General features: G+C 43.9%; 1 protein-coding gene across 1 annotated transcript; it reads left to right on the top strand.

Moving 5' to 3' along the window:
* The first annotated feature begins 2,684 nt into the window (after positions 1-2,684).
* LOC129650353 (tumor necrosis factor receptor superfamily member 10D-like) lies at positions 2,685-21,296 on the top strand. The gene is made up of 3 exons (XM_055578735.1): positions 2,685-3,023; positions 20,247-20,346; positions 20,971-21,296. The coding sequence occupies exons 1-3, from the start codon at positions 2,853-2,855 to the stop codon at positions 21,117-21,119; spliced, it is 420 nt and encodes a 139-aa protein (XP_055434710.1). The 5' UTR covers positions 2,685-2,852; the 3' UTR covers positions 21,120-21,296.
* The last annotated feature ends 93 nt before the right edge of the window (positions 21,297-21,389 follow it).

Raw genomic sequence — 21,389 nt, 5'->3', positions numbered from 1 at the left:
ACTGCAGAAGACATAATGAGTGAACTTGAAGAGAGATTTGATAGATCTAAAGAGCATTCAATCTGAAGAGCAGAGGTTAAAAAAAAACTGAAAGAAAACAAGGAACAGAGTCTTGGTGACCTTCGGCACAACACCATGGAATATGTTTGGGATCGAAGACTGAAAAGAAATAACTGAACAAATGAGAAAAAAAATGGCCGTAATTTTCTCAACTGTAGTACAAAACACCAATTTACAAATTCAAAAAGCTTAGAAAGCCCCAAAGAAAGATAAATATAAAGAAAACACCACCTGGGCACATCATAGTAACAAAGAGAAAATTTTGTGCATAAAAAAAATTTTTTTTGCATTCAAAAGACCAATGAATGACCTGATGTAAACAATGGAGCTAAGAATTAAAGTGGTGAAAGAAACCTGTTGACTCATTACTCATTTATACCCAGTGAAAATATTGTTAAAAAAACAAAGGCAAAATGAAAAAATTGTGGCAAATCATATATTCTGAATAAAGCTACAACAATGAATGTAACTAGAATAAACATGTCATTTATAAGGCTAAGATTCTCCAACTGGAAAAAAGCAAGCTGAAATTATAAGCTGTCTAAGACATGCTCAGTCAGTCACGTCCCACTCTTTGGGACCCATGGACTGAAAAGAAAAACCAATAATCTCAACCATTCCACTGAAAGTAACATCAAAAACATTTGGGAATGCATTTACAAAAGATGTATACAATCTGTACACAGAAAGCTTACCAAATGTTGTCAAGATTAAGTAAGAAAGGTCTAATATAAAACCATCTCATTGATTGCAAGACTCAATATTGTTAAAATGTTAATTCTTGTCCATCATCACTTTCAATGCAATATGGATTAAAATCCCAGCAGGACTTTTTAAATTATTTTATATAAAACATATCGAAACGCAAACAATTTCAGAGGAAAAAGAGAACAATTGGAGGACTTAAACTACCTGATTTCAACACTCACTATAAAGCTATGGTCATCAAGGCAACAGGCTTCCCAGGAGGCTTACTGGTGAAGAATCCGCCTGCCAGTGCAGGAGCAGCAGGAGACGCGGTTCCATCCCTGTGTCAGAAAATCTTTTAGAGAAGCAAATGGCAACCCACTCCCGTATTCTTGCCTGGGAAATTCCACAGCCAGAGGCGTCTGGCGGACTCCAGTCCATGGGGTCGCTAAGAGTGGACCACGACTGAGCACACACACACACACACAATCAAGTAACGTGGTATTGGCACAGGACAGAAAATGAATAGACCCATGGAACACAATATAGAGTCCAGAAATGGAACATACAGATGGTCAATTGAATTTCAACAAAGGCAGAAATATTATTCAATGGGAAAAGAAAGTGTTTTCAATAAATGGTATTGGAACCGCTGGATAAACATATGGAGGGAAAAGGAATTTTAATTCCTACCACACTGGCCTCACAAAACGGATACAAAAGGGTGGAGCTGGAGGCTCCCGGTTCGTGTCTCCCCTGCCCAGTCCCCAGCCCACAGTCGCCCTAGCCTTGTAGGACCTAGGCTTGAGCCGCTTACCCAATACTGGACTCCCCACAACCTAAGTCCAGCAGAGCGCGGATGTTTCGGGACAGCTGGACGCGCCTGACCCACGTGGGGACCTCCTCCTCCTGGCCCGTTTGGTTTCATATGCCAATTAGCGTCCAGCAGTTCTGTTTCCCAAAGGCTTTAAAGAATCTACAGGGAAGACAAATCTCCAAGAAAGGCTGAATGGAGTGGATTCCTCTAGCTTGCCTGACTGCAAGAGCAGTAGGGTCGAGAGGAGATGGTATGAAGTCCTGCGTGTGAAAGGCAGACGTTGACCCTGGCATTACTGCAACGCACAGGTAGTGATGGAGGACATCCGAAGCCTATTTGTGACCTGAATTCAGACCCACCGATGGCCGTCTCTGTGACCTTCATTCTGTCCACCCACCTGTTCATTGAGTATCTACTCCAGTCAGGCACCTGGCTACTAAGATGCTAAGAGCAAACCTCTGATTGAACAACTTTCCCCTGGGACAGAGCTGCCATGTGACTCTGGAGACAGTGATACCCCTCCCTGGCACCCACACTGTCAATGAGCCTGGGAGGAGCAGAAGCTGAGAGCGGTAGTCAGAGGACCAGAGGTAGCTCAGGAGGGTCGTTGCCCCTGAGAAGGGATCCGGTTCAAGAAGAACCTTTAATGCCAACTCTGCGTGCTTCGGCCTTCCCAGGTGGCTCCCTGGTACAGAATCCGTCTGCCAATGCAAGAGATGCAGGAGAGGAGAGTTCCATCCCTGGATCGGGAAGATCCCTGGAGGAGGAAATGGCAACCTACTCCAGTAGTCTTGTCTAGGAAAGCCCATGGACAGAGAAGGCTGGTGGCCGCAGTCCATGGGGTCAGCAAAGAGTGGAACACGACTGAGCGACTGAGCACGCACAGGCTGCGTTCAACTGGCCGTCTAGTGAGAGAGACGGAGATTCTTATTTTTCCGGCACTGATTGAGCAATATCCTGAGTAAGACAAGGAGGGGCCACCTCCGCCTGCTTTCTCTGAAAGCGTGAGTACAGTGCGCGGGAGCGGAGGTATACCGAGGAGCCGCGCGGCGGTATACCGAGGAGCCCCGCGGCGGTATACCGAGGAGCCCCGCGGCGGTATACCGAGGAGCCCCGCGGCGGTATACCGAGGAGCCCCGCGGCGGTATACCGAGGAGCCCCGCGGCGGTATACCGAGGAGCCCCGCGGCGGTATACCGAGGAGCCCCGCGGCGGTATACCGAGGAGCTCCGACGTCTGGCCATCAGAGGCGGGTTTCCAAGTTCCACGGACGACGGTGAAGATTCCTCATGACTGTGCCTGCCATCAACCTGCGGGGACCTCGACAGCGAACGCTGCCCGACCGCAAGCGGCAGCGGGGACGGAAGGCACCGGCCTCCTCGAGCGCCGGTGCAGGGCGCTCCGGTGGCCCCAAACTTCGGTTCGGGTACCTCGTCTTCGTCATGGGTGTCGTGTTGTGGGTGAGTACCACCGCGGGTACCACTCCGGAACGCGCGCCGGGTGGCCGGTAAATGGCGGCGGGAAAAGACCCGGCGGTGCGCATGCCCGGGTCAGCTGCGGCCGGGGCATGTCCGAGCGAGATCTACCGTGGGCTGCATGCGGGGAAGGAGCAGGTTCAGGGCCTGGCGGGACCGACCCGGGCCCAGAGGGAGAAGAGCCTGTGTTCTCCGTCCCGGTCCTAGGCTTGTCTGGCTGTCCCAGAAGTAAATTCCAAAGGGAAAAGAATGGAAAACTCTTTTGCAAGCTTCTCCGCTCCCCTTCCTTCCCCTCTCCTCCCTCCCGTGTCCCTTCTTCTTTTTCCTCTCCCCTCCCCTTTTTTGTTGAGATTCTAGAATATGCTCATCGCATCTATTCTTCCCCTCGATTTGTACAGAAAAGTAGCTTTCCCACCCTCCCTTGCATTCAGCACCCCTTCTCGGCTGCTGTCAGTCATTTTGCAAATTCCTTCCACTTGCTTCCGCAGCAACCCACAGGGCTTACAGGATTTACCCTAGTCAGGCGGCTAGCCTCAGGGGCTCTGTCTAGTTTAGGAGGAAAGGGTCTGAAGATGTTCTTTTGATTTCTGTTTTGAGTCTGAAACAGGTGTGGCATGCATCCTGAAAAAACTATTTAATGGCTGCCCTGAACTCCAGGCGGAAGGGTCTACTGTTAACCTAGCTGTCTTTTTACTTGTAAAAACAACCCCACAGTCACACAAATCTTAAAAGAAACAGGTCTCAGAGCACAGGAAGACCTTGAGAACAAGTCTGACACGATGGCTTTGTCACAGCTGATGAGGTTTAGAGTAAAAGAGAAACCCTGTATGATGTTACTTACACGTTACTTACACTTGCACGTGCAATAGAAAAATTACAACAAACTAGTGAGTAACACACAAAAAAGAAGCAGACTCAGGGATACAGAGAAAACCTGGTGGTTACCAGTGAGGAGAGGGAAGCAGGGAGGGTCAAGATAGGGATGAGGGGAAAAGAAGAGTTATTGTGAGATTATATGAAATCCTGTGTGTGAATCGCTTGAAAATTGTAAAGCACTATAGAATTTAAAGAATCTTTTGTTCAAAAAAAACCAAAACAAAACAAACAAAAAAACGAAACGGTGCAGCTTTTAGGGCCCATTTGTCCCCAGGGAGGAAAGAGTAGTGTTGTTTTGGGTAACCTATCAAGGGATAGTGAAAATCAAGCTAGACCCTAAAACAGTTACATCAGCTCCGGGAAGTCACATGGGAACACAGCAAGGTCCAACTAGACTCTGCAAACCCAGCTAACAGTATTGCATCACTTGCGGGAAGTAAGTGGTAAGAAGCAGGAAAGGAAATCCCTACTCGGGACTCAGCTCTAACTTCACCAGCTTGGTAGCGGTGGACAAATTGCTGAGCCGAACTGAAGACACTTCCACGACCCATCCTCCGTTCTCAGTTCCTTTCTTTCTTTTAATTGGCCAAGGCTCAAAGGCTGCAGGAATCTTAGTTCCCAACCTAGGATCCAGCCTTGACCCCCGCAGTGAAAGTGAGGCACCCTAACCACTGGACGCCAGGGAAGTTCCCTCGTTTCCCTCTCTTTTGTCCCACGCTGCTGCTCCACCGCAGCCCTCCTGTCTCCCTCCTCTCTCTCTCTCTCTCACACCCCCAACCCACTCTCCACACACACACACCACAAGTCTGTGAGTGGCAAAGTCTCACCTCTCCACCGCACCTGGTGCACCCCAGTGTTTGTCTCTCAAACAGCCCGAAATGGAGATTACACACCAGGAAGCCTGCTCCTCGTCCATCCCACCCCCCCCCACCCCCACTCCCGTTACTTTGACTTCGTTCTTCTCTGTGATCCTGGCACTGTGGGACTTTTCCCTCCATGTCCACACCTGTTCTCTGCCACTGGGAGTCTTGTCACATCTGCCTTGCAGCCCTTCCAGGCTCTTTTCACCTTGGTGACTTTACGGGAATCGCTGTCTCTGCCTCAGGTTCCTGTGGCCAGAACTGCCCTGAGGAAAGCAAGGACCTCGCCTTGTCCCCGGTGCCCCACAGCCCCTGCACAGGGCTACTCAGCAGGCTGCAGACAGGACTCCCCCTGAATGCGTGGGTGGTGTGGGTTCTAAGATGCCTGCACTAATGTTAGTGTTGTGTCCTGCTCTGAGGGGCATGGAGGGTATTGATCTGGGTGGTGGGAAATGTGACCGGCAAGCTGGGGACAGAATAGAGATAACTGAATGTCAATGCTGAAGGATTGCCCAGGTCCATAGAAGACTATTTCAAGTTTTCATCTGATGTTACCAAAGATTTTTTAAACGTACATTTGTAGTGTTACAAGTGTCAATTCATCAGGAAGACATCTTAACCATAAATATATTGTGCCTAATAAAAGAGCTTTAAAAATACATAAAGCAAAAATGGATGAAATCAAAGGACTATCATATCACCCTTTAATGAAAATGAAAAAGGGTAGTAACATTATCGGGCTTCCCCAGTGGTTCAGCGGTAAAGAATCTGTCTGCCAATGAAGGAGACACAGGTTAGATCCCTAGGCTGGGGAAGATCCCCTGGAGGAGGAAATGGCAACCCACTCCAGCCTGCTTGCTGGAATATCCCATAGAGGAGCCTGGCAGGCTACAGTCCAGGGGGTCTCAGAGTCTCTCACAACTTAGCCACTAAACAACAGCAAAAGTAACGCTGTTAACCATAACAGGAATTCCCCTGACCGTTCAGTTGTTAGGACTCTGCTGTCTTATGGAGGGCACAACAGGTTCATTGGTTGAGGAACTAACATCCTCGAAGCTGCACAGAGAGACCAAATTAATAAAAAAAGAAAAAGAAAAATCAAACATCTTGATTTAATTGACATTCAGAGAGCACGCTTGCAACATCTAATGAAGACTCATTCTTTTTTGATGAATGTGGTACTTCCACTAAGATAGACCACATTCTAGACAATTTAGAAAGTCTAAATAAGTTTAAAAGCAATGAAATCATATAAACTCTATTCTCTGACTTTAATGAAATTACATTGCTAGTCAAGAATGATCTCTAGAAAAGAACTCCAAAATTTGACTATTAAGCAACATCCTTCAAATCATTATGGTTCTTAGATGAAATCAAAAGAATATTTTTTTTGAATTTAAAAACAAATAGTAATGAATATATACTAAGTGGAAACTTGTGAAAAGCTGCTAACACAGTGCTTAAACTGCAGTTTTCAATTAAAGTGTGCTGCTGCTGCTGCTGCTAAGTCACTTCAGTCGTGTCCGACTCTGTGCGACTCCATAGACGGCAGCCCACCAGGCTCCCCCGTCCCTGGGATTCTCCAGGCAAGAACCCTGGAGTGGGTTGCCATTTCCTTCTCCAATGCATGAAAGTGAAAAGTGAAAGTGAAGTCACTCAGTCGTGTCCGACTCTTTAGTGACCCCATGGACTGCAGCCTACCAGGCTCCTCCGTCAATGGGATTTTCCAGGCAAGAGTACTGGAGTGGGGTGCCATCACCTTCTCCGAATTAAAGTGTGAGTGCATGCTAAGTCACTTCAGTTGTGTCCTAGCCTTTGTAACCCTATGGACTGTAGCTCGCCATGCTCCTCTGTCCAAGGGATTCTCCAGGCAAGAATGGAGTGGGTTGTTGTGTCCTCCCCCTGGGAATCTTCCCGACCCAGGGACTGAACCCACATCTCTTTAAGTCTCTTGCATTGGCAGGTGGGTTCTTTACCACTGGTGCCACCTGGGAAGCTCTTCCAATTAAAGATGTTCTATTAAAAAGAATAGGGGGTTGGGAGAAGTGGGGAGTAAAATTTTTTTAAAGTAAAGAAAAAAAAGCGACCTGAAGATTCACATTTTTAAATCACCATAAAATAAGTGTAAATTAAACTCAGAAGAATAGGGAAAAAATAATACTATGAGTAGAAATCAATGAAATAGAATACAAATAATGAAAGGAATTGACAAACCAAGTGTTGATTCTCTGAAATGATGAACAAAATTAACAAACCAAATTTTAAAAGAAAAAAGGCCAAAAAAACAAAAAATACCAGTATCAACAATTAATGATAAGATATTATAACAAACTCTGCAGCCATAGAAAGGACAATAAGGGGAACTTAGGAATAATTTAATGTCAAATAAATTTGAACTTGAATAAAATGGACAAATTCCTTGAGAATATTACTTAGCAAAACAAATACAAGATGAAAAGAAAATCTGATTAATCCTTTATCTTTTTATGAATTAGAATTCATCACTTAAAATCTTACAGCAATGAAAACTGCAGGCCCATGTAGTTTCATTGAGGAATTCTATAAATATTCATAGAAAAAATAATATCAGTCTTATACCAATTCTTTCAGAAAATATGAACAGGCAACAGTTCTTCACTGTTTTATAAAGCCAGCACAACCCTGGTATCAAAAACTTACAATGACATTACCAAAAAAAAAAAAATACTGACCAACATCTATTATACACGCAAAAATCCTTCATTAAGGAACTTCCCTGGTGGTCCAGTGGTTAAGACTCTCCCTTTCCAATACAGGGCTTCCCTGGTGACTCAGATGGTAAAGAATCTGCCTGCAGTGGGGGAGACCCAGAGTTGATCCCTGGGTTGGGAAGATCCCTTGGAGAAGGGAATGGGTACCCACTCCATTATTCTTGCCTGGAAAATTCCATGGACAGAGGAGCCTGGCTGGCTACAGTCCATGGGATCGCAAAGCTGGACACAACTGAGCGACTAACACTTTCACTTGCATAGTTTGAAATCAAGAAGCAAGATGCCACCAGCCTTCCTCATCTTTTCTAAAAAATTACTTTGGCTCTTCAGAGTCTTTTGTGGTTCTGTAAAAAGTTTAATTCTTTGTCTTATTTCTGTGAAAAGTGCCATTGAAATTTTGATAAAAATTGCATTGAATCTATAGATTTCTGTGGGTATATGGACATTTACAAATATTGATTATTCAAATCCATAAGCATGGACTATTTTTCCATTTATTTGTGCAGTTTTCAATGTACAGGTCTTTGACCTCCTTGGCTAAATTTATTCAACTTATTCATAGGAATTTTATTTTTTTGATGCCACCGTAAATTAGATTGTTTTCTTATTTCTCTTTCTGCTGGTTTGTTATTCATGTAAAGAAATGCACCATATGTTTTCATATTGATGTTTATATCCTGTAACTATACTGGCTTCATTTATTAGTCTTAAGAGGTTTTTTTTCAATGGAGTGTTTAGCATTTTCTATACATAATATCATGTCACCTGCAAAATGTGACACTTTTAGTTCCTCCATTCCAAGTTGGATGCTTTTTATTTCTTTTTCTTACCTAATCGCTCTGGCTGGGACTTCTAATACTATGTTAAATAAAGATGACAAAAGTGAGTGTCTTTATCTTGTTCCTGATCTTAGAGGAGATAATTTCAGCTTTTCACTATGGAATGTGGTGTTTGCTGTGGCCTTGTCACATAGGGTTTTATTTGTTGAGGTGTATTTCCTCTATGTCTGCTTTGTTGAGAGTTTTATCATAAATCAATATTGAATTTGTCAAATGCTTTTTTTGTACCCATTGAGATGATCATATGACTTTTGTTCTTCATTTTACTAATGTGGTATATCACATTGACTGTGATTTTTTTTTTTATTTGTAAATTTTGAACCATAGTTTGCATCCTTAGAATAAATCCCACTGATTATGTTGTATGGTCCTTTTAATGTATTGTTGAATTCAGCTTTCTAATATTTTGTTGATGACTTTTGCGTTTGTGTTCATCAAGAATATTGGCCTGTAAATTTCTTTGTGTGTGTATGTGGCTGACTTCCAGTCAACCTGAATCTAGGCACTGAGATCTTCCCCTTTGGGATAGTGTTACTGCAAGTGTGTGTGTGGGTCTGGCTGCTCTCTGCCCAAAAGCCAATAAACACTCCAGGTTGGTGGTAAGGAAAGTTTGCTTTATTTCAGATGCTTACAACTGGGGGGCGAGAGTGGTGAACGTCTCTCTGAAGGCCGACTCCCTGCCCCCACCGGCAACCTGTGGGCAAGAGCTTTTATAGACAGAAATTAGGAGGGAGACACATACAGAAACAGCAGAGTCAGCTCTGATAGTCATCTTCAAATTGATCATCGGTGGTCTGACCAACATCATCTTAATTGTTTTAGGTCCAGTTCCAGGGTCCATTTGTTTCCATTTCTCTGAGGCCAGTTCTTGGAATTGTGGCAGCTCATATCCTGGGTACAGTCTGGTCATCATGTAGTTAACTTCCCCACTTGGGGTTTCAGTATCTGTAAGACAGCTCACCATGAAGATGCTCAACATCACTCATTATCAGAGAAATGCAAATCAAAACCACAGTGAGATACCATCTCACACGGATCCACAAACAATAAATGCTGGAGAGGGTGTGGAGAAAAGGGAACCCTCTTACACTGTTGGTGGGAATGCAAACTAGTACAGCCACTATGGAGAACAGGGTGGAGATTCCTTTAAAAACTGGAAATCGAACTGCCATATGACCCAGCAATCCCACTGCTGGGCATACACACCAAGGAAACCAGAATTGAAATAAACATGTGTACTCGAATGTTCATCGCAGCACAGTTTACAATAGCTAGGTCATGGAAGCAACCTAGATGTCCATCAGCAGATGAATGGATAAGAAAGCTGTGGTACACAATGGAATCTTACTCAGCTATTAAAAAGAGTGCATTTGAATCAGTTCTAATGAGGTGGATGAAACTGGAGCCTATTATACAGAGTGAAGTAAGTCAGAAAGAAAAACACCAGTACAGTATACTAATACATGTATACGGAATTTAGAAAGATGGTAACGATAACCTGTATGGGAGACAGCAAAAGAGACACAGATATAAAGAACAGACTTTTGGACTCTGTGGGAGAAGATGAGGGTGGGATGATTTGAGAGAATAGCATTGAAACATGTATATTATCATAGTTAACTAGATCTCCAGTCTCGGTTCGATGCATGAGACAGGGTGCTCAGGGCCGGTGCACTGGGATGACCCTGAGAGATGGGATGGGGAAGGAGGTGGGAGGGGGTTCAGGATGAGGAACACATGTTCACCCACGGCTGATTCATGTCAATGTATGGCAAAAACCACTACAATATTGTAATTAGCCTCCAATTAAATTAATTAAAAAAAAAAAAAGACAGCTCACAGGATATGGCTCAGAATATTATCTATAGCCCTTGAGAAAGAAAGAAAGATCCTTGACTAAGCTTAATGACTACATTATTATTATTTGGTCTCCTTTGACTATTTTCTTTAGTTTCTGCATTTCTCACTTCTTTGATGAAACTTATTCTTGGACTGAAGTTTTCCATAGACAAGAGGCAGGCAAAGGACGTAGTGGGGGGAGGGGCAAGGACCATAGTGTCCTGCTCCGTTGCAATAGGACAGGTCTTGGCACATGCTCAACTACTGGGAACTCTTAAAAAATATAGTAGGCTGCTTCAACAATCCCAAGAGTTTGAGAGATGACTAAGAGCAGGCTGAATGAAAAATTCATTTCTTACACAAGGCAACTCCTTCAAGACTGGGAGAGAGGGGGTTTCATCTACTGTATAGAAAGAAACACAGAGAGTCAAGCAAAATGAAGAAACAGAGAAACCTGTTCCAAGTCACTAAATGAGATAAAGCCTTAGGAAGAAGCCTTAATGAAATGGAGATAAATAATTTAGTTGATAAAGAGTTCAAAGTAATGGTCATAAAGAAGCTTGCTGAACTGGGGAGAAGAATGGATGAACACAGTGAGAACTTCAAGAAAGAGATGGGAAATATAAGAAACTGTCAAATAGAAGCCACAGAGCTGAAACATACAATAACTGACCTGAAAAACAATAGAAGGGTTCAGCAGCAGACTAGGTAAAGTAAAGAAAGGATCAGTCATCTCAAAGACAAAGCAGTGGAAACTTCCCTGGTGGCCCAGTGGTTAAGACTCCAGCTTACAGTGCAGGGGAAAGTGAAAGTGAAATTCACTCAGTCCTGTCTGACTATTTGCGACCCCTTGGACTGTGTGGATCACGATAAACTGTGGAAAATTCTGAAAGAGATGGGACTACCAGACCACCTGACCTGCCTCTTGAGAAACTGTATGCAGGTCAGGAAGCAACAGTTAGAACTGGACATGGAACAACAGACTGGTTCCAAATAGGAAAAGGAGTACATCACGGCTGTATATTGTCACCCTGCTTATTTAACTTCTATGCAGAGTACATCATGAGAAACGCTGGGTTGGAAGAAGCACAAGCTGGAATCAAGATTGCCGGGAGAAACATCAATAACCTCAGATATGCAGATGACACCACCCTTATGGCAGAAAGTGAAGAGGAACTAAGAAGCCTCTTGATGAAAGTGAAAGAGGAGAGTGAAAAAGTTGGCTTAAAGCTCAACATTCAGAAAGCGAAGATCATGGCATCTGGTCCCATCACTTCATGGGAAATAGATGGGGAAACAGTGTCAGACTTTATTTTTCTGGGCTCCAAAATCACTGCAGATGGTGATTGCAGCCATGAAATTAAAAGACACTCCTTGGAAGGAAAGTTATGACCAACCTAGGTAGCATATTGAAAAGCGGAGACATTACTTAGCCAACAAAGTCCGTCTAGTCAAGGCTATGGTTTTTCCAGTGGTCATGTACGGATGTGAGAGTTGGACTGTGAAGAAAGTTGAGCGCCAAAGAATTGATGCCTTCGAACTGTGGTGTCGGAGAAGACTCTTAAGAGTCCCATGGACTGCAAGGAGATCCAACCAGTCCATTCTGAAGGAGATCAGTCCTGGGTGTTCTTTGGAAGGACTGATGCTAAAGCTGAATCTCCAGGCCTTTGGCCACCTCATGCGAAGATTTGACTCATTGGAAAAGACTCTGATGCTGGGAGGTATTGGAGGCAGGAGGAGAAGGGGATGAGATGGCTGGATGGCATCACTGACTCCATGGACATGAGTTTGAGTGAACTCCGGGAGTTGGTGATGGACAGGGAGGCCTGGCGTGTTGCAATACATGGGATCGCAAAGAGTTGGACACAACTGAGCGACTGAACTGAACTGGACTATACAGTCCATGAAATTCTCCAGGCCAGAATGCTGGAATGGGTAGCCGTTCCCTTCTCCAGGGGTTTCTCTCAACCCAAGGATCAAACCCAGGTCTCCCGCATTGCAGGCGGATCCTTTACCAGATGAGCCATCAGGAAAGCCCAAGATTACTGGAGTGGGTAGCCTGTCCCTTCTCTAGCAGATCTTCCCGACCCAGGAATTGAACTGAGGTCCCCTGCACTGCAAGTGGATTCTTTACCAGCTGAGCTACCAGAAAGCAATGCAGAAGATGTAGGTTCAATCCCTGGTCAGGGAACTGAGGTCCCATATGCCACGGTGCAACTAAGCACACACTGCAACTGCTGAGCTCACACACCACAACCTGAGAGTCCATGCACTGCAACAAAAGAGCCACGTGACAAAACTAAGACCTGATGCAACCAAATAGACAAATATATATTTTTCAAAATGTTTTAAAAAAAGACAAAGCAGTGGAACTTGCCCAGTCAGAACATCAGAGAAGAAAAAGAATGAAATAAAGTGAAGATAGCTTCAGGAACTTATGGGACAACATTAAAGGACATTATAGGGCAATACTGCATTATAGGGCTCCAAAGGAGAACTAGAAAGGGGCAGAAAACTTATTTGATTAAATAATGACTGAAAACTTACCTAATGTGGGGAAGGAATCACACATCTAGATACAGGAAGCTCAGAAAGTTCCAAATAAGGACCCTAAAGAGATCCTTGCTGCTACTGCTGCTGCTGCCTTAAAGAGATCCTTACTAAGACACATTATAATTAAAATGTCAAAAGTTAAACATAATGGAGAGAATATTAAAAACAGCAAGAGAAAAACAACTTGTTACATACAAGGGAACCCCCATAAGGCTATCAACAGACTTTTCAGCACAAAAATTGCAAGTCAGAAGGGAGTGGCACAATATATTCAAAATGCTAAAAGGAAAAAAACCTCTAACCAGTAATACTCTACATGGCAAAGTGATTATTCATTAATCGAAGAGAGAGAAACAGTTTTCCAGACAGCTGGCCCTAAAGAATGGTCAAGAGTGGTAAAGAACTCGCCTGCCAATTCAGGAGACTCGGGAGATGCAGGTTCCATCCCTGGGTGGGGAAGATCCTCTGGAGGAGGACATGGCAACTCATTCCAGTATTCTCGCCTGGAAAATTCCACGGGCAGAGGAGCCTGGTGGGCTCCAAAAAGTCGGACATGACTGAGCACATTATGGTTATGGTTACCAAACAAAAGCTAAAGGAGTTAATCACTAAACTGGCCTTAAAACAGATGTTAAAAAAATTTTTTTAAGCTGAAAATAAAAGCCATTAAATAATAACAAGAACAGATAAGAAAGAATAAATTTCACTGGAAGGTAAATATTTAGTAACAGTACTGGTTTGATTACTTATAAAGCTAATATGAAGCTTAAAGACAAAAGCAGTAAAAATAACTAGGATTACAATAATTAACAAAGGAATATTCAAGAAGAAAAGATGTGAAAAGTGACATCAAAAATGTACAATGTTGGGCGTAGGAGACTAAAAATGATGAGCTTTAGAATGGGGTCGCACTTGTTATCAACTTAAAATAGACTTTTATAGATATAAGTTGTCATATGTGGGGCTTCCTGGGTAGCTCAGCTGGTAAAGACTCCCGTGCAATGCAGGAGACTCCGATTCAATTCCTGGGTTGGGAGGTTCCCCTGGAGAAGGGACAGGCTACCCACTTCAGTATTCTTGGGCTTCACAAAACAAACCCTATAGTTAATACACAAAAGATCAATGTCTTTTAAAACCTGAGGATAGTTCCTTAACATTTGATCCTGTAATCTGATTTTTTGTTTGTTTGCACTATGTATAATGCTTATTTGTAAAAGTGTGTGTGTGAGTGTGTGTATGTGTGTGTGAACTGCTTGAGGAGGGAGAGGGAGTCTCCTCATGGGCCAGGGTACCTGATTCTTGGTCCACACACTTGACATTGCTCCAGGGGGTATAGGCCATGGCCACGAGCTTCCTCAGGGCACCTGGGTACAGACACAGGGATGACGTAGAGGACCCATCAGGGACAGCTGGCTGGATGAGGAGAAGGAAGGGGCAACCTCCTGTCCCAGGTCTCCTGACAAGACAGTGGAGAGGGGACAGGCTCCTGCTGTCTGCAGGTCAGGATCCCTTCACTCCCCCTCATTGGGCGGGAAGAGGATCCAGGCTTGTGCCCTGCAGCCCCCGGGCTCCTGCTGAGTGTTCAGAGCTGTCCTTGCAGGGCCTCTGCAAGGCCCACCCTGGCCTCCCTGGGCTGCAGGAGGAGTCCTGTGAGGGGAGGCCTCATCTAGGTCAAGGGTCACAAGGGTGTGGGCACAAGCTGAGCTTCATGCTTCAGTCAAGCTTTAAATACGAGGCCCTCGCGTCCTCCACCTGTTGACTCTTCCTGCCAACCTCAGCCAACACTGGAGTGTCAGAGGACTGCGAATTACTATTGACCTTCAAGTCCCTAAATAGGAAAGATTCAGGTGCTACTGGAGAACAGGGCTGGGTGTGAGGCCAGTCAAGTTGGCTCAGGGTTTTATGGGAACCTTGAAGGAGCACACTCGTGGCCTCATTATGACTTCTGTCTGCTGTCAGCACCTTTGGTCTTTCTAGGCCCCTTCTTGCTTACAAAAATAATTAAAGATTATATTTAGGACTCAATAGGTATAAAGATGAATATACCTGAGACTGAACTCTATGCAAATAGTTTTGTATGATTTCCAGATTTTTTTTAAAAGTTGGAGTATAATTGCTTTACAATATTGTATTATTTTCTGCTGTACAATGAAATGAATCAGCTATATATATACACATAGCCCTCCCTCTTGGACCTCCCCAATCCTCTAGGTCATCACAGAGAATGAAGGTGAATTCCCTGTGCTATGCAGCAGGTTCCCACTAGTTATTTATTTTACACGTGGCGGTGTATATATGTCAATCCCAATCTCCCAGTTCATCCCATCCCTCCCTCCCCCACCTCCACCCCCATCCCATGTCCAGATGTGTGTCCTATACATTTGTGTCTCTCCTCCTGCCCTGCAATAGGTTCATCTGTACCATTTCTCTAGATTCTACAAATATACTGAAAAATTTTTCATGGGCCACTGATGGGATCATGGGCTCTAACCTGCAGCCTGCTGTGCCCAGTGGAGAAGCTAGCTTGGCCTAAGGGGAAATGTGTTGAAGAGGTGTGGGGATGGACACTGCAAGGGGCAGTGTGGGGCCACACAGTCGGATGAGGAGGGGCCTCTGCAGCCTCAGAAGAGCCCACCAGCATGGGAAAGCCTGGGGGCGGTTGGGGCTCTATAGAAAGAGGGGAGAAAATGGGGTACAGGGAAGCTCAGGAGTTTCCCTGGTGGCTCAGATGGTAAAGAATCTGTCTGCCACCCGGGAGACCCAGGTTTCACCCCTGGGTCTGGAAAATCCCCTGAGAAGGGAATGATCCCCTGATCCCCTGGAGAAGGCAGTGGCTACCCACTCCAGTATTCTTGCCTGGAGAATCCCATGGATAGAGGATCCTGGCAGGCTACAGTCCATGGGGTCGCAAACAGTTGGACATGACTTAGTGACTAAACAACAACAATCAATATAAAACATTGCTGGACTTTTTTTCTTAAATACTGTCTTTGAAATTCAGAATGTATTTTTCACTTGCAACACATCTTGATTCAGAGAAGCTGTTTGAAGTGCTCCATTCCCATAAGGACCTGGTGATTACTCTATTGAACAGCACCACCTGGGCCTCTAGAACTTAGAGAAGGAAGTCCTAATTCTGGTTCTCAAGGAGCTCCTAGTCATTAAGAGACACAAAGAGGCACAGAAAAAATACAGTGATGAGGGAAGAGCCTTCAAACAAAGCTCATGCCATTGGGCCCTGGCGGGAAGACAAGAGGAAAAATGGGTCCGACCTGTAGCGAGTCAAACAGCGACCCACAGGAAGGGGCTCTGTGATCTGGAACGGAGCTGAAGACGTGGAAGAGCTGTCGCAACCCGGGACCCCATGTCCCTAGGCTTGACCTTCACCTCCTGGGCTCGCCTCCTTCAGATGACCTCAGTCTTCCTTGCAGGATCTGTCTCTCTCATCTAACTCATATTTATTAATAATGAAAGATGCTCTTTAAAACACCCAACCTTTAAAACCTTTCCTTAATAATGTGTTATGGTGATGACACTTCCTATTAATGATAAAAAATTCACTCTTCAATAATGATGATACAGCAACTAGGATGCCTTCTGAAAAAGAATGATGTTTCTTCCTTATGCTCTTCTTATTGGATAATTAAAAGTAGGTGGATCAATGAATGAATTGTAATATATGAAACCAGAAGAGTACTGCAAAAATATGAGAAAAAATGTCTTACCACTTTGGAGAGGGGAAGAACTTCTTCAGTATGAAAACAAATTATAAAACTTGCCCAAAGCTATATAAAAATTAAGAAGAAAGCCAAAGGGAAGAAATCATGACAAAGATAAAAACAAACTAGAAAAAAGTACTCAGAACACAAATCACACTTAGAAATGTAATTTCCTTAATCTGTAAGGATTCATAATAAACCGAAAGAAGATCAACGGGAAAATAGTAGACTTGAACAACATTATAAAACAATTAGACCAACGGACATCTATTGAATACTCCAGTCAATAACAAAATACATTCTTCTCAAGTGTGCATGGAACATTCTCCAGAATAAACCATATACTAGCTCATAAAACAAATATCAATATATTTAAAAGGAGAGGCATAATAGAACACATACCCTCCCACCACAATGGAATGAAATTAGAAATCACGAACAGGAAGGAATTGGGGAACTTCACAGCTATGATAAAATTTAAACAACACACTTTCAAATAACCGATTAGTCAAAGAAGATATCAAAAAAGAAATTGTAAAATCTTTTAAGATGAATGAAACTGAAGATACCATATACCAACACTTATGGGATATAGCTAAAGCAGCTGAAAACTTAGAAAGAAATTTATGCCTATAAATGACTGCATTCAGGAAGAAGAAAAATCTCAAATCAATAACCTAATACTATACAGTGAGACACTAGAAAATGAAGAACATACTAAAGGTAAACAGAGGAAGGAAGTAGTACAGATTAGAACAGAAAGTAATGCAACTAAAGCTAGAAAAACAACAGAGTCCATGCTGATGAGCGTGTGATGGACCTCGTGGGGCCCTGGCCCTTCTGCTTGCCCAGGACTGCAGTAGAAACTGGAAAAGGCTGTTCTGGTTCGATCTTCTGCCCCAAGAGGAAGTGGTGAAGGAGGGAGATCAGGTTCATGGAGGGGAGGGGAGCCAGCTGTGGTAGACTGGTTGCTCTAAGAGATGTTGTGTTACTTATTACCTGTCTTGTTTTCACTAGCTGTCAATATATTCCTGAAACCTCAAGCAGGCAGCACAGAGCGGGTGCTCCTATGGTTGTTGTATGATTGAATAAAGGCTGCATGTATTCCACTGTGTGGTGGTTATAATATTTAGTAATAATCCTCCTAAAACTAAACATTTCTGATTTTTTTCAAAATTATTACATTGAATATATTTGAAAATAAAACCATATATGTTTTCTGATGACGTTAGTAGGTGACTTTCTAGAAGAGTAGAATCTGGGTCAACCCACCAAGCATATTTTGTACTTGTAAATATACAAGTGTATTTTTACTGTAACCCAGCTATACACACACACTTGGGCACAGGTGCATCCAGCTTTGGTTCCTGGAATTCAGTAGTTTTGATCTGATGTTGTGGGTCGGTCTTTGTTTTTTTTTTCCTAACTGAAAAAATATTTCATATGATCCATTTATTTATTTAGATTTTTGGCTGCAGTAGGTCTTCATTGCTGCACGTGGACTTGTTCTAGTTGCAGTGAGCAGGGGCTGCTCTTCAGTGCAGTGCCCAGGTTTCTCATTGCAGTGGCTTCATAAATAAATAGATCTTTAAAAACTATGCCAGAAACGTCACATAAAGTAACTCTCCTCTAATTAAAAATTTAAAACACACACACACACACACACACACACACACACACACCCCAGTGTATAGGAGAAAAACTATACGAACAGCTTAACAGATGCAGAAAAAGAATTTGAACTGACACTTAACCCCCTGTAATGAAAAGGTGAAAGTGTTAGTTGCTCAATCGTGTCCCAACAATTTGCAACCCCATGGACTGTAGCCTGCCAGGCTCCTCTGTCCATGGAATTCTCTAGGCAAGAATACTGGAGTGGATTGCCATTCCCTTCTCCAGGGCATCTTCCTGACACAGGGATTGAACCTGGGTCTCCTGCGTTGCAGGCAGATTCTTTACTGTCAGAAAAGGGACCTTCCTCCATATGATGAAGGCCACTCCCTCTTGGGGTCACATTAGAGATTAGGATAACTGAGGAAGGGGCATGAGGGAATGTTTTGAAGCAAGCTAATTTCCATGATCTAGATAGAGGGTTTGGATTTCCCAACTGTATGCATTGAAAAAAAACCAAAAAACTCTTTGAATGGTTCCCGTAAGATTGTGCACGTCTTTCTTTGGAAATCTTAACATTGACGTAAACTGTAAAGAAATATTGAGCTTGAGTTACTGACATAATGCCGATGTATTAAAAGTTGCAGATATGAATTTCATCATAAAAATAAGACAGGAGAATGGACAGAGGGGGATGGATAGAGAAAGAAATATGTGATACACCTAAGTTACAGAACTTAGGTGGTGAGCATATAAGAGTTTAATGAATGAATCTTAGAACTTTGTTGGATGTTTGAAACTGTTCGTAACAAAACATTGAGGGAGAGAGTCTGTGAGAGGAGAACCAGGGAAGAAAGGAAGGCATAGGATTGTGAGGGCAGGGAAGGGAGAGTCCACCAATTTGGGGTGACTCGGAGGAGGCCCAGACTGGGGAAAGGATGATTAGGGGACACATATGAGCTTAGCTGTCCCCAAATATTTAACTGGTGGCATTTTATCTTGTTTAGATGCAGGCAGTTGAACTGGGCTCAACATAAGCTGTTTCCATTTTCACTTTGTTTTTCTTTCTTTTTTTTCCTCTTCATGTCATTTTCTACTTTAAATCACTCCCAGATTAAAGTTACAAAACTATACAAAACCCTTTGTTTCCTGTATCATCTGAAACATAGCTGCTGACATGACAGATCCCATGACTGGACAGTTGAATGTGTATTTCCCACAAATGAGGGCAGTCTCCCCCCAAATGACAAGACAATCCTGAACGTCAGAACACTATAATCAACACATTAATCCTGGTGGAATCCTCAGACTCCAGTGATTTCAGACTGGCCCCATTCTGTCATTTTTAGCACAGAGACTTGGCTCAAAACCCTATATTGCAATTTCTTCTTTCTCCATGTGGTTCTGGTATTTTGTGGAACACTGACAGCTGCCTTTTGGGGACCGCTTGTTGGATTAAAGCCATAAGTCCATTACTCAATATGTGATTCTATATCCTGATTATGAAAAATTGTATTCATGGCAGAACCCTCATTTGTGAAAATGTGTGTGTGTGTGTGTGTGCACGCACTGTGAGAAAGAAAGAGAGAGCCTGAGAGTATTCACACGTGGTCAAATAGAAGAAGTCAAGACACAAAATAATGGATGTTTTCTCTAATCAAGGGGATCTCTATGGTTTCTGTGTCCTTATAAAAAAAATTTTCCTTGCCCATACTTTCTGGGCTTCCCAGGTGGTGCTAGTGGTAAAGAACCAGCCTGCCAACACAGGAGATGCAAGAGACTGAAGTTTGATCCCTGGGTCGGGAAGATCCCTGGAGGAGGAAATGGCAACTCACTCCAAAATTCTTGCTGGGAGAATCCCATGGACAGAGGAGCCTGATGGGCTACAGTCCATGGGGTTGCAAAGAGTTGGACATATCTGAGCACATACTTTCTGGAATAAACATTTTAAGAGGAAAAAATACAGGGGAAAAAACTTAAGTGTAAGTTACTTGCTAGCACAAAAGGCCAAAGAACAAACATGAATGAGAGTTGAGAGCTGGGAAGAAAGGTCCCAGTTCTGTTTCATTTTGCAGGTAGTGGTCAAGGAAATGTGGGGTGGATCCTAGAAGGGGTGAGAGTGTGGAAGCCACTCATGCCTGTCCCTGCTTTGTCCCCATAGGTCAAAGCTGCTTCAGCCATATCTGTAAGGAAGGATGAAATTCACCAGCAGTCATCAGCCCCACTGGAACGGAGCCCCCAGCAGAACTTATGTCCACCAGGTAGATTATAAGACTGGTCTCCAACCCTTGTCTTCATGTCTGTGTATTTATTTTTGGCTGTGCTGAGGCTGTGTTGCTGCATGGGCTCTCTCTAGTTGTGGAGAGCGGGGCCTGCTCTCCAGTTGCGGTACTTGAGCTTCTCCCTGGGGGGCTTCTCCTGTTGCAGAGCACAGGCTCTCGGGTGCACGGGCTGCAGTAGTTTCAGCCTGTGTGCTCAGTGGTGGTGGCTCCCGAGCTGTAGAGTGCAGGCTCAGTGTTTGTGACACGTGGGCTTAGCTGCTCTGCAGCATGTGCGATCTTCTCAGACCAGGGATCGAACCCATGTATTCTGCATAGGCAGGGAGATTCTTTACCACTGAGCCACCAGGGAAGCTCCTGACCTTTCTTTTTACTGTTTAATGTGCCAGCTATGAGTGTGACTTGGATGTGTGGCTTGTAATATATTTCTGTCGGCAGTACTGGTCTAGGGTATGTGTTAGATGAAGAATCAAAAGATGAAAGCCCAGTTGAGGAGAGTTCCCCTTGTGGATTCCACAGATGGCCAAAAGAGGCCTCCGCAGCCACATTGCCAGCCTCAGGGAATGCTGTGGGGATTTTCTCACCAGCTTTTCCCTTCCTTCCCAGGATTCTATATGGAAGAAGCCATTGGAGGTTGTGCCCCATGCACCGATGGGATAGACTACACCAGTCATTCAAACACCCTCCCTTCTTGCTTACCTTGCACGACTTGCAAATCAGGTACAGAGCCTGTGGTCCCGCATGCCTGCAGTTAGGGTGCTGGGTGATGAGATGGGATTTAAATGGGACGAGGAGTCAGAGACCTGATTTCCAGCCCAGCTAGGTCTTCATCCTGTCTTAGGTCAGTAAAATAATGAAAACAGAAGTTACTTGCATAACGCATTTCAACTGGTAGGGAAGTCTTTCAGAACATCAGCTGGAAAGAGGAGAATAATGTGTCCCTTGATGGAGGGGGCTGGATGGTAAGAGTGCAGAAGGCCTGGGGGAGTGGGGCAGGGCTGGGTTTGAGCTGTGTGATGTGTCTG

Source organism: Bubalus kerabau, chromosome 4, assembly GCF_029407905.1.
Source record: "Bubalus kerabau isolate K-KA32 ecotype Philippines breed swamp buffalo chromosome 4, PCC_UOA_SB_1v2, whole genome shotgun sequence".
NCBI lineage: Eukaryota > Metazoa > Chordata > Mammalia > Artiodactyla > Bovidae > Bubalus > Bubalus kerabau.
This window is presented reverse-complemented; position numbering and strand designations above follow the sequence as displayed.

Excerpts from the sequence above, each read along its gene's own strand:
- LOC129650353 (XM_055578735.1), top strand. The coding sequence starts at position 2,853 with ATGACTGTGCCTGCCATCAACCTGCGGGGACCTCGACAGCGAACGCTG. Across the intron at positions 3,024-20,246 it reads TCATGGGTGTCGTGTTGTGG|GTCAAAGCTGCTTCAGCCAT; the intron begins GTGAGTACCACC and ends TTGTCCCCATAG. Across the intron at positions 20,347-20,970 it reads GCAGAACTTATGTCCACCAG|GATTCTATATGGAAGAAGCC; the intron begins GTAGATTATAAG and ends CTTCCTTCCCAG.